The 14,580-nt window shown below is 33.3% G+C and overlaps 1 protein-coding gene across 1 annotated transcript in view; it reads right to left on the bottom strand.

Moving 5' to 3' along the window:
- Window positions 1–14,580, bottom strand: part of Pgap1 (post-GPI attachment to proteins inositol deacylase 1) — a 68,947-nt gene that overhangs the window by 38,599 nt on the left and 15,768 nt on the right. The window contains exons 4-8 of the mRNA XM_026408852.2: window positions 11,656–11,827; window positions 8,328–8,485; window positions 3,871–3,923; window positions 3,051–3,117; window positions 448–553 (exon numbers count right to left, since the gene is read on the bottom strand). Coding sequence (XP_026264637.1) covers window positions 448–553; window positions 3,051–3,117; window positions 3,871–3,923; window positions 8,328–8,485; window positions 11,656–11,827 — 556 coding nt within the window. The remainder of the gene's footprint in view (window positions 1–447; window positions 554–3,050; window positions 3,118–3,870; window positions 3,924–8,327; window positions 8,486–11,655; window positions 11,828–14,580) is intronic.

Raw genomic sequence — 14,580 nt, forward strand, 5'->3', positions numbered from 1 at the left:
CAGGCATCTTTAACTCTGAGAAATTATCAATAGAAGTAAATAAATATTTCATTTCCAAAATATGACATTTAATTAAATAAACTATTACAGGTATTACTAAAATGAAAAGCAAAATTTATCAGCAAAAAAATATGCTGGTAATCCAAAGAAAGACTGAAGAATAAATGATATTGAGAAACTAAGAGGTATCAAAAATAACACAGCTCTTATTTTTAAAACACCTTGTATTTTTCATGCTATTTTCAGCACAGATTTTTATCAGTACCTTACTACTTGCTTTTCTACTTTTTCCCTTCCAAATCAAGAAACTCGTTAGCATCACCAAAAGAAAATTAATAAATATTAGGATAACATCTGATGTATTAGTTTCAAATACTTTGTGTGCCAACAACAAATTTAAAAATAACAATAATGAAAATTTCTACTTAAAATGTTATTACCACCAACCTGTTAAATCAGAAATTATTGATGGATTTTCCTCAAAATGTTTTGCAGGATGTCTTATAAAGTGGTGATTCAAAACTGACAATTTCTTCTTGGAATTTTGAGTAATCTAGAATAAATATTAACACATTCCATCATACCATGATAGTTCAATGAAACACTGTTTCGAGTAATAATATTAAATACCAAATATTATTTCAAGTAATAATAATAAAGGCCAACATTTCTGAGTTAGGCACTGTTCTAAGCCCTTAACATGTTTCCAAATTCAGACCAGCCGCAATCCCACAACAAAGAATCCATTGGGCAATAGAGAAAACACAAATTATCAACGTTTTCCTTGGAAACTACCTTATATAAGTGTTAAGACTTCTTTTATCATCTTAGGAATTACTGGAAATATGGTTTTGTTTATTAAAATAAATTATAAAATTTTATTTAAAAATATATCTGTCTGAAGTATTGCTGATTTTCATTGATTGGCATAAGGTTTTTCCTACCATGTGTCAGTTTGAATACAACTAGTTTCGAAATTTTAATTGATCCAATTATTGTATCTAGTTGTACTCTGTCAAGGAGGCTTAAAACTTCTGCTGGTTAAGCCTCACAATGAAAACAATGTCAACCAACCATAAAATGTTTGTGTTCCAGGATCAAGTCACAGTGTCAACTCCATGAAGTTCACTTACTTCAATAAATACACTATATCCATTAATATTATACACTAATATGAAATTTTCTGGCTTAAAATTTGGTAAAACATAAACACTTGGATCTTTAAGAGAAAACTAAGTATCTGTGATTCTAATGGTGGTTATTTAGCCTTCTGAAGAGTTTAGAAAAAAATACAGACACTTTTCCCTATCTCTCAAGAAAGTTTACCACAGGAGAAAAGTTCTAAGACACAAAGATAAAGGAAAGTTTTACCTAGAAACCTACTGAGAGAAGCCACCAAGACTTGAAGACTTTAGGAAAGAGACTCCAAAAATATCTGGACTGTATGCTTTGAAAAAGATTGCCTAAAAATAGTAAAATTTTCTCTCCAAAGGAGAAGTCAAGAGCCAAGGTTCTCAAAATATGTTTCCATGCAACAGTGAGATACTGCAAGATGACCTGAGGTAAAGGCTATTTAAGAGGAATAATGGCAATCTGTTTCCAACTCACAAAAAAGAAATTTTGCTAAAATCCTTGGTGTCTGCCACTATTTACTTATCTGCTAGCAGACAAGAAAGAGAAGAAAGAGTAAAGTGATGTTCTATAAAGGGCACTATGATTTCCATATATTCTTCTAATTGAACAACCTGAAAAAAATCACCTATTTTAAGAGGTAAATTTATAATTGTGAAATCTCACTATAGAACAGGCTCAACTTATACAGACACACATTTTAAGTTCTTGTGAGCTTGGTTTATTCACTAAATGAACATATTTTAATCTTATCAGAAAGCTAAAGTCCCTGTATATTTTGAATTTAGGTGTCCCCTACAAAGACACGGTATGGTTTTGATATTTGGTGTCCCCAAAAAACTCATGGTGAGACAATGCAAGAAGGTTTAGAGGAAAAATGATTGGGTTATGAGAATCTTAACCCAATCAGTGAATTAATCCCCTAATGGGATTAACTGAGTGGGATTAACTGAGTGGCAACTGAAGGTAGGCATGGTTGGGGGAGGAAGGTCCCTGTGGGGCATGCCTTTTGGGGTATATACTTTCCATTTGGAGAGTGGACTCTCTCTCTGCTTCCTGATTATCAGGTGAGCTGTTTCCCTCCACCACAATCTTCCGCCATCAAGTTGTACTTCACCTTAAGCCCCAAGGAATGGAACCTGATGTCTATGAATTAAGACCTCTGAAACTGTGACTCCTCAAATAAACTTCTTCCTCTACAATTGTTTTGATTGGGCCTTTTAGTCACAGCAGTGAAAAACACAATTGAAGCAGACACTGTTTAAATACATGGTCCAAAATATCTAATAAGATAAATAATGATGTTTACAATACTAAGAAAAAATATTATAAAATAGCTTGTAATAAGTATTTAAAAAACAAAGGAGATATATATCAGACTTTTAAACAGTGAAGGGGTAAACTGGGGGAAAGTTTAAAGTATTCTTTTACTTTTTCATTTTTATTGCATTTTGAGTTATTAACATTGATCAAAGGATGGTGGTGATGATGATGATGATGATTAACCTGGTATTATTATTATTATTATTAACCTAGCAAAGTGGTGAACACCTATAATCCCAGTGACTTGGGTGGCTGAGGCAGGAGAATTACAAGTTTAAGGGCAGCCTCAGCAACTTAGACCCTAAATTCAAAATAGAATTTAAAGTAGCTCAATGGTAAAGAACCCCTGGGTTCAATTCCCAGTATTGCTAAATAAACAAATAGTATGTGTGGAGGGGGCTTTAAAAAACAGTGGTCAAAGTATGATCAAAAAAAAAAAAAGAAAAAGGAAAAAAAAGATATTCCCATTTGGTCCTTATTAAAATTGATACAAGGTATAGGCTTCTATTTTCATCAATGTAAAAAAATGCATTAAATCATTGCTATAACAAAAGCTTTCATTTTGCTGAAATAAGAATTAGTTTAAAAATACGTACTTGTTTAGTATCGGCATCAATAAGATCAAAGAAGGCTCGAATTGTAGTCAACTGCAATTGTTTACACCTAAAGAATAAATCGTTATGAATGAAACTTCCTTAAAATATACACTTCTTGATACAAATATGCATTCTATTATTTAATGGAAGATTTTCAGTTTCCTTTAATGCTGCAAACTAAAAAGTTATTTAACAAATCATTCTTGTTAAGCATATATCTTAAGTTGAAACCTATTAAAATAAAGCAAACTAAATCTTCCATAATGTTTGACAGAACTATCAGAGTACTTGTCTTCACTTAATATCCTCACCTACCCTAACTCCTAGCTACAGATATATCATGTCTGCCCTATTCTTATATATGTGTGCTCTGTGTGGTTCTGTAGACACTACTGCTTACCTAGCCAGAAGACACTTAAGAGAATCTTTAACCCAAAACATAAAGAGACACTAGAATCTGCCCCTTTTTTGATCCATATTTAATCTTTTTTTTTCTCTTACATCAAGAGTAAATCTAATTTCTACTTGGTTTCCCATGTCCTGCCAGGACAGATTTGATTCTGCCAAACTATGATAAACTCAAAAATTTTAGTATCTGATGCTTAGCTTCCTTTGAAACTAAGGATACTGATTCTTTAGGAGATAATATTATAGACTCTAAAGGGAACCATGGTCAAACTGAGACAAGAGCCAAGTTTTGAATTTTAAATCCCTAAATTAATCTTTCTCCCACAGACTTATTTATTTACGATAAAACTAATTAATGCATTGATGAGAAAAGAGGACCATGACAAATCACCAAAATGTTATATTAACTTACCACACAATAGAGAGGTGGTCTGTTGAGACCCAGGTCTTAGGCACTGCTGAACTCTGAAAAGAAAGGGGGAAAAAAATCAAACTTAAGAAAACCACATTTGTTATTCTCTGAAAGGTCTGACATTCTTATAAGCTAATATTTAGAAACACAGTATTAGTTTCACTGTATTATATTCTTTTAAAGATACATCTTATAAAAGGTGATCCAAATAATATAATGATATTTCTTATATAAAATAATGTAACTCTGAATGTCATTACTGGTTAGTCAAGCTTAAATTACCTTTAAAAATTATTAAAGCATCCATTTAAAGAAACTGTGGTATATATACACAATGAAACATTACTCAGCATTAAAAGAGAATGAAATCATAGCATTTGCAAGTAAATGGATAGAGTTGGAGAACATCATGCTAAGTGAAGTAAGCCAATCCCCCAAAACTAAAGGCCAAATGTTTCCACTGGTAAGTGAATGCTGATCCATAATGGGGGTTGGGGAATAGCATGGGAAGAATGGAGGAGCTTTGGATAGGGGAAAGGGGAGGGAGGGGTTAAAGGAGTGGGAAAGATGGTGGAATGAGATAGACATCTTACCCTAGGTACATATATGAAGAACAAATGGTGTGACTCTACTTTGTGTACAACCAGAGAAATGAAAAATTGTGCTCCATTTGTGTACTATGAGCTGAAATGCATTCTGCTGTGATGTATAACAAATTAGAACAAATTAATTAATTTAAAAAATTATTAAAGCATCCATAGATTCTGTACTGAAATTTAACATCTAACTTTTTAATTACTTTTAATAAGAAGATGAGTTTAAGACTCTTTAATAAATCAGTTTATGAAATAGATTACAAAAGATATTTCAGTAATTTTAGTTTTAACTAAGATTCAAAATCATGACTCTTTAATTAGGAGGGTGCCTGAGAAATAAATGCTTTAAAATAGTTTTTAAAAATTAAATATGCCTGATCACAATTCTAAAACAACCAAATCAGATTTCTGTAAGTGGGGTCCAGGCTTACTTATTTTAGGAAAAACAAAACAAAACCTATATGGATTAGGAAGTATAGTTGTATAGTTATCTGGTTGGAGATATAAAAAGAAAAGACTCCTAAACAACATAAATGATGTTTAGAAAGAAGGATTCCTTAACAATGTTGTTATGGTTTGGATGTGAGGTGTCCTGCATTATAGCATTAGCCTGCTCATGTGTGAGACAACGTAAGAAGGTTAAGAGGAGAAATGATTGGGTTATGAGAGCCTTAAACCAATCAGTGAATTAATCCCCTACTGGGGATTAACTGAAGGCAGGTAGGGTGTGGCTAGAGGAGATGGGCATTGTGGGTATGACTTTGGGGTATATATTTTGTATCTGGCAAGTGGAGATCTCTCTGCTTTCTGATCATCATGTGAGCTGCTTCCCTCCACTATACTCTTCCGTCATGATGTTCAGCCTCACACAAGCCCTGAGGAATGGAATGGAACTGGTTGTTTATGGACTAAGACTGTGAACCCTCAAATAAACTTTCCTCCTCTACAGTTGTTCTGGTCAGGTCTTTTAGTCACAGCAGTGATAAAGCTGACTAAAACAAATGTATATAGCACCCTTCCAGAATTAAAGGGCCTTTCAACAGGTATTGACCTCTCTGTGAATAACAGACAATACAAACAATAAGGGCTCATTAAATAACTATGATTTTATTTTTTACAGCATTTCTCTCTGCACCATCAAAGACAGAATGAGCTGTCATCTGTCAAAACAACATGAAAACAGGAGACTAACAATATAGATGCAAGAAAATTTACAGAGGCCTAAAATGCCTCTTTAATCAATGAACTAAAAAAAGACAGGTATGTATAACTTGTAAGGAGTCATTGTCATATTTGTAAATAATGTACTTTGGGATTCCAGATTCTGAAGTGAGAAGAATCTATAGCTTACTTGTTGAATTTATAAGCATTGATATATTTAGGAATTCCTGCTGAAAACTTATTAAAAAATTAGACAACAAGAATTGACTGTGGTTTTATGATTATATTAGATGCTCAGTAGAGTAACAGTTCCCAATAGACATTTACCATTATCAAGAATATAAAACTGGTTTACTTCCTTAGAGTTGAAAAAGGAAAGGTAACACAAAGGTAACACATGACTGCTGTAGTGAAAACAGCTAGATGTATGTCAAAATCTACTTTTTTTTCCTTGTACGACTAGCATGACTACATCTCTTGGCCTCTCTTGCTTTCAAGTGTTAACTATATTTTTTCTAATGGTATGTGAGCAGAAGTGATGTGTGCTATTGCTAGGTCTTATGCTCTCCCCTATGTTCTTGTATCCTTCCTACAAGTTGAACCATGATGACTAGAGCAATCTTGGAAGTAAAAGATGGGGTGCCTGTTGCCAGCCTGTGTCCTATAATACGTAAAACAATCAACTAACCTAAATACTCTCCTCCTAGGGCAGTTACACAAGTAAAATGTAAACTTTTATTATTATTACATGGATACATTATAGCATTAGCCAATTATGGTCTCAATCTTCAATGATTTTTCTAGCCCCTATGAACATAAATGTCATTTAACTGGTCTTAGATAATCATTCAAAAATTGTTACTTTTGGTTTTTAAAAGTCAATATATATGTAGATATATGTATATAGACTATCTGGGGGCTAAAAACAATAAAATCAAACTCAGGTTATCCAACAGCCAATTTTAGGAAAATTTTGTAAGCAAAATATTTTTTATCAAAGATATAGAAATACAAGTGGTCTCCAATAGAGTATTACTCTGCAATAAAAAATGACAAAATCATGGAATTTGCAGGGAAATGGATGGCACTAGAGCAGATTATGCTAAGTGAAGCTAGCCAATCCCTAAAAAACAAATGCCAAATGTCATCTTTGATATAAGGAGAGCAACTAAGAACAGAATAGGGAGGAAAAGCATGAGAAGATCATCACCATTAAACAGGGACGAGAGGGGGGAGGGAAAGAGAGAAGGGAAATTGCATGGTAAAGGAAGGAGACCCTCATTGTTATACAAAAATTACATATAAGAGGAAGTGAAGGGAAAGGGGAAAAAAACAAGGGAGAGAAATGAATTACAGTAGATAGGTTAGAGAGAGAAGATGGGAGTGGAGGGGAGGGGAGGGGAGGGGGATAGTACAAGATAGGAAAGGCAGCAGAATACAACATACACTAGTATGGCCGTATGTAAAAAAAGTGGATGTGTAACCGATGTGAATCTGCAATATGTATACGGGGTAAAAATGGGAGTTCATAATCCGTTTGAATCAAATGTATGAAATATGGTATGTCAAGAGCTTTGTAATGTTTTGAACAACTAATAAAAAAAATGGAAAAAAAAAGAAATACAAAAGGTCTCAAATGCAATGTTATCAAATGACCAAAGTTCCTTAAAAGAGTAAGTCTCAGGATGTGATATCAATATAGCATCATACTACAGGTCAATACTGGGAAATAGGTTATGCCAACTTTTATATGACTAAATTATGTATGCTTAGTAAAGAGTTGACATTTGGTTTCTTAAAGACTTCCTACAAATAACTGCTCAATATATTCAATACCAAATGAAAACATTCATGCCATCAATAATGCAGTTTCAGATTACCAATTCAATACCAAAGCTGTTTCTGCTACTTCCCGATTCCTCCAGTTATAACAAAATGAGTGGTAATAGAATAGTGTAAAAACTTTTGCTATGTGTATTGCAAGCATTCAGTAAATACCTATTTGATAAATGAACAGCAATCTAAGGTGTGACAAGAGTAGATGAGATAAACAAGAATATCTATGAAGAGGAACAACTATGAAACAGTGACTTTCTACAAATAATCTCCTCAAAGCAAAAGGAACAGGCAGACTATAATCTAAGGATTTTATTTTCAGAATTACATTATATTTAAAGATGATGTGTATATGGAGTTATGAAGTTAAGATCTTAACTGAAGACTTCAAGGTTAAATATCCAAGAAAGAAATTGTAAAAGAAAATGTCAGCTCACTTCACATAGGTTCTCTATATCAGTTAAAAACCAAATACTTGATGTTCAGGCAGAGAAGGATAACTAGCAAATTAATCAGGGTTCAATTTATACTTCAACTATTAGTAAACCTTCATTAAGGTTAGCATTCAAGAGTATGTGGTTTGTCTACCATTTCTCTAATATTGTACATAATATAAGAATCAGATATAACTAGACTCCTTTGACTTTAGTCCAAACTTTCTTATAGTTACAATTCTAACCAATGTTGTATTTGGGACAAGAAACAATTGTTCCTCATAAATAAGAGTCATATATGCATATGCACATACATGCAGCAAGCCTACACCACCAACTTGGCAGCCATTTCCTACATTTTATTTGTCCTTTCATGTTTCACTGTGTCCATTATATCACTATTTCAGTAGACTCTTAAAAAAATAATTACCACAACAGATAAGGCACTGGTATGATGGCTTAATTTTGGTAGAAAAGTCAGTCCTGAACGAACTTGGTAATCCCGGAATCCTCCAGCTACAGAAAGTGTGGTCAAGTTTATATGTCGAGCATTTAGAATCCAATAGTTGTTTACAGTCATATAAAAATCTGGTAGAGAATAAAGAAGACAGATTGAGAAAAGTAACAGTTATTCTTTTCAATTATAGTTCTAATACTAATACTTACCTTAATTTTTGCTTAAGAGATCTGGTTTGTAAACAATGTATTATTCACATTTCTCTATTTTGAGAAAAATCGGTATCTCTTTGCATTCCTGCTACCCCATTAAGAGACAGTATAAATACTGAGTTGCTAATCCCCCTCAATAAAGAAAAAGACACCCAAAGTATCAGTCTTATCCATCCGTCCATAAGCAAACATGTGGTCTTCCACAAGGATGATGCTTTCTCACAAAGTCCAACAAAGAAAGAAAACCCTAAACTTCTTCCAAAGATGAAAGCTTACTCTGCTAAATAGTTGTAAACATTTGTAGAGTTGGTTTCATGGTATCATATGTTCAAACCCATTAAATTGCACACATTAAATATGTACAGTTTTTGTATGTCAATTACCAGTAATATAAGGCTTTAAAAAGAGCAATAGACCCCTCCTTATCAAGACATTGTCCCTGTTTTCAAGGACTTAGCAACTTTCCTGTGGTCAACCCCTATATTGTACTATTTAAGTTCTTAGACTATAATCTATCACAACAGTACCATAGCCATTAATCTTGGGATTATGCTGCAGTGGAAAATTACAGTGTTAGGATTCTACCCTTTAAGCATAATAAGCAATTCAAAGGTCAGAATCTGCAGACAATTTTTCACTTTGTCTATGGCTGGTAAGACAATTTTAGAGTTTTACTAAACAGAGACCATGGCAGAGGAGTTTTCAATTCTTATCATCAAAACTTAATGCATTTTTACTCTGTCTTTTCATCCTACCCAGGGCTTCAAACACTTGGTACAGTAAGCTCATTAAAGACCCCAGCATTATTTACTCAGACTACCACTGGAGCCAACTCAGTCCTAACATCTGAAACACCTGGGGACAAGAGTACCAATGGGAAACACATATATCTAAATATTTTAACAATCTAGCTAACAAACTGTTAAATATATTTTGTGTTCCTACCTCAACAAATATATTATTGAAATAACCTAGAAGATCAGGGTCAAATTAAGAATTTTTAGGCATTTGAGGAGTGGACACTGTACTGTGGCAGCACAAGAGAGCAGGTTGCTATGCTATCTTTTCTCAGTCTTCCCAATGCAATTCCATCTTGCATTACAATGTCCTCGTGTACACATCCAACCTGTGCCTTCAAAGTTATAGCTTGGCCACATCCCAAGCTTAGTATTGTATATAACTGCCCTCAGGAAAACAAGGCTGGCTTTTACTGGGTAAAAAGGCCGACACGAGTCCTGGAAGTGGGCTTAAGGCACATTGGCCAGAAAGTCTGGAGGTGTGGCTACTTAAATCATGATCTAAAAGTAAAAGAATGAGCTAAAAGGCAGTCTACTTAGACTGCAACTTTCTTACCCTGTGAAGAAGGGCAAGGCCAGAGCAAGGCCCTCTAAAATACACAACCCAGTGCAGAACCTCCTTCCTTATTTAAAGATAGCATTTCCCCAGAGTATGAACAGGAAATCTACTTCTGAAACTCATATGGAATTCTCTCAAAAACTTAAAATCCACAAACTCTTGAAGTAGGTCCTTTGTTTTCTTTTTATTCTAATTGACTTAATGCAATTAAAAAAAAAAACAGAATGAAAAGAGGCTTACTATTTACAGGAAAGGCATCTTACCCTAAGAATCACTTTCAACTGACCCTTTTACAGATAGACCTTTGCCATCCTTCAGAATATTAAAACCTAACTCCAAATAAAATTAATTCTTCAAATGATATTTTGAAATGTTTATGTTGAGTCATTCTAATTTAACCTACATGGCTCATCTTCATACCCCATGCAAAATACACTAATAGGATTCTTAACTGTGGTGACAAGCAAAGTGACTTTTAGCCTTTGGTATTTTTTTAAACCTGTGATTATTTTATAACTGTTATAATAATAAATATTTTTAATACTAATATTTTTGTTATTAAAAATTTCTACAGGTAAGATTTTAAATGTAATGCAGAAAATAGAGCTTCAGAATAAGAACTATTATACCAGATTCTTTCAGCAAACAAGTTATTCCTTGACAATATTATGATATTAAGATGAATACTTTAGAAAATGACTTTGGGGATATTTCTCACTTAACTATAAACAAAAATTTTATCAAAATTAATATAATGAAAAATTTTGATAGGTAATAAATTGTATAAATTTACTAGCCAGGAAAAAGAATTCCTTCTAAAGATTTTCTTTTACTCATATGATATTCCTACAAGCAGTTAAGTCTTAACAAAAATTTCAGATAGGCATTTAATTCTTATTCTGTAACTTTTATTATCACTATTTAATTTAGAGATCAAAGACTCCCATAGTTCATTCAAAATTTTCTGCAACATAACATTACCCATAGTTTTATTTCTTAGTTATAATAATGTACCTCAAGAGACAGTATACCATGCAAAATTAGGAGCACAGGCCCAGAATTAAGTTCTGCAGGGTCAAATATTGGCTCTAGTACATTCTAGCCACATAATTTTGAGTAAGAACTTTATCTTAGCCTGTTTTTTAATCCATTAACAAACATGGATAATAATGGTATTTAACTTGGAGGATGGAGAATAATGGTATTTAACTTGGAGGACTACAGAGTAAATTAACTGTTATAATACATCAGGTAAAGTTCTTAACACAATATCCAAAAATATGAGTTCAATAAATATTAGCAATTCTACTTTACTATATAAGGTCTTAGCATACCTATCTATTAAAAACTAAACATTGTTACTGCTTTAATTAAACATAAGCTTATTTTGGATGAAGTACTGGAATAGTTAAAGCATAGAAGTTAACACATATCTTAAGAGACAGGAATTGTTTTCAAGAATAACTAAACTAAAGTCTAGTATCTAGGGATTATAAAACACATGTTAAACTTGTTAAGATAATATGAAAAGAGAAAACTGATAGTATTTCCACTATAAGCCTAAGCTGAAAGACATTAGGATGGTCAGAGAGGAAGATGCTGATTTGCAATTGAGCTGCTTAATACCTAGATAAATCTATAGCATGCCCTAAGGAAAACAGCTACAGAGATATGCTTACTTAATCATAAACAACTATGGGAACCTCAGTTAGTGTTTATGTAATAGTACTCACCTGTAATGAAACGATCTAATGGCATAACAGGAGCAACATGAGGTGTGGCTTGTGTAATGAGAAGATTTATCAGATCTTGTTTAAAATTTTTCAGAGTAAGTAATGCTCTTGCAACAAGTCCACCCATAGAATGACCAATTATTGCCACACTTTTTGGAGCAAATTCTTGACCCTATTTAAAAAATCACCATGGCATAATTAAGGCTTAGTGTCATAATAAGAATACTAAAAAAATCTTTTTAGTATTATTGCAAATGGACAACTTAATAGAAAATTAAACTATATAATTACCCATCATAAGAAATACATTTTCATGTTGTTCCAATTAATATATGCATACTATTGTGTGCTCTGCCATTTTTAACTATTATTCTTTGGTTTTTCTGATCAAAATCCAAATACTTGATCTTGCAAATCAAATTGTTATGTTGCATGCAACCTGAGGTATAATTATACTTGGTGTCTACCAGAATGTTTGATTGTACAAGGTAAAAGAAATCGCTTATCTGAAATTAAAAATATCACAAAAGCCAAGACAACTGTTGCCGTCATAGCAATATACTATTTCATCACGTCAGTAAATTTTATTGAATTATTTCTCTATAGTGTTTGGATTTAAAAATAAATCAGCATTCCCAACATTTATTTACTATGTAAAGTTAAAATAAGTATTGCTTTTTAAAAAAAAATCTTGTTTGCTAGCTATTCCACACTGATCCTTCTTATAAGCTTTCTCTTCTGTTACTTGTACAGAAAAGAGTTTTAACACTGTAGGTCTGACACTGCTATCCTTAGAACAGTCGGCATGAAAGGATGGCTCTTAGCAGGAGTCCGGGATCTTATATTTTAGGAGGGTTCCTGCCATTCTCTAAATGAAAAGAATGGTTCACTGTACTTAAACAATATGGTTTATGTTGAACCCCTGTTGTCTTCCAGGCTGAAATTTTGGTATGTGCAAGGCAGCAACTATCTATGTGATTGACCCCCCAATAAAAATCTTGGACATAGAATCTTTAATGGGCTTACCTCGTAGGCAGTTCTTCATAAGTCACAATTTATTGCTATATGAATTAAATGAAAAATGTGACAGAACTTTTGGAATCTTGTACTTGGTTTCCTCCAGATTCTACCCCATGCACCTTTTCTCTTCAGTGATTTTGCTTTGTGTCCTTTCACTTAATAATTAAAAACCACGAGTACAATTTTATGCCAAATCCTGTGATTCTTCCCAGCGATTAATCAAACCTGGGATCATCTTGGAGATCCTCAACACGGAGTTAACTTAGCCAAAACCAAATTCTACTTTTGTATCTGAAGCTTATCAATCCTTTGGCCTTCTCTCAAGAACAATTTTCAACTTCCATATACTTTTAAATCCATTCTAATCAAGCATTCACCCCAAAACGCCACCAAAACTGCTCTTGCTAAGTCACCAAGGAATCTAATGGTCAATTCTTAATGCTCACCTTATTTGACTTATCAACAACATTTGACAAAATTCGCCACTTTGGTTTACTTAACAACACTCTCCTCATTCTCATCTTCCCTCACTGTGTTTCCTTTTTAGTCTGTTGCTGATTTGTTTTCATTTCATCTCTTGAAACTGGAGTGACTCAGGTCTCTCAGTCCTTTAGACTCTCCTTTTTTAAAATCAATATTGACTCCATCAGTGACCTTAGTCAGTCTCACCTCATCTTTATACTATCAACCCCCATGTATTATATCCAGACTGAACCTCTTCTCTCTAACTCTTAGCCTTGGTCTACAATAGTACAAAGGGTATTCCTGAAATGTCTAATGTGCATCTTAAATGCAAACCTGTCTAAAACTGAACTCCTAATCTCCATATCTGTTCTCCTATGTCTTCCCCACCTCAGTTAATGGCAATTCAATCTCTTTAGTTGTTCAGCCAAAAACCTTGGGGCCATCCTTAACTCTTTTCCTTTTATACAGGCCCACCATACCTGATCTACCAGTAAATCTTGTTGCCTCAACCTTCAACATTTACATCAGTCTAACCATTTCTCACCACTTCAACTGCTAACAACTTGATTTAAACCACTATTATTTCTTTCCTGCATTACTCCAAAAGTCTCCTAACTGGTCTCTGTTTCTACCCTTATGTTCCTTCAGATAATTCTCAGACAGCCAAAATGATACTGTTAAAACTTTAATAAGAGCATGCCCTTCCCCTACTTGAAAAGCTCTCCAGTGGCTTTGCATTTTCTTACAAACAAAAAGCGAAAATCCTTAAATTGCCTATGTCTCTACAATCTGTCTGTTCCCCTCCCCAATTTCTACCAACTCACATGATCTGTTCCAGCTACTCCAGTTTGTTTTTCCTTAAAGCAAGCATGTGTATGCCTGCCCATATAATTGTTTCCTCTGTGTAAAGTATTTCCTCCCCCTTATATATTCAAACAGGCCACTCCATCATGTATTTGGTATGAATTAAACTGTCTAGTTCTCAAGAGGTCTTCCATTTATAATTTTAATCCTCTGCCTTTGATTACTTATATCCTTTTCCTGTTTTAGTTTTCTCCCTGACATTTATAACCATATAAAATTGTATGTTTTCTTATCTATTATGTTTATTATTTACTTCTCCCCACTAAAACATAAGTGCCACAAAGACTTGAAGTCTGGTTTCATTCTCTGCTATATTTACTTATGGCCTCAAGTGATAAATGAGGTTTCTTCACCCAGAATGTTCTCTCCCTTTCTCATACCCAAATCCTATTCATTAAGATTCAGATGTTCTCTAACTCCTATTGTACTTTCTTATAACTGGAACCCTACTTTCTAAAAATCTCAATGTGAAAAATAGATTATTAGTTCTATTATAAACAACATATAGTCATTAGAAAAATACTGAAACAGAGAAAGAAAAATACTATAAGTATATAGCAAAGATTTCTTACTGTT

This window comes from Urocitellus parryii, chromosome 1 (assembly GCF_045843805.1).
Source record: "Urocitellus parryii isolate mUroPar1 chromosome 1, mUroPar1.hap1, whole genome shotgun sequence".
NCBI lineage: Eukaryota > Metazoa > Chordata > Mammalia > Rodentia > Sciuridae > Urocitellus > Urocitellus parryii.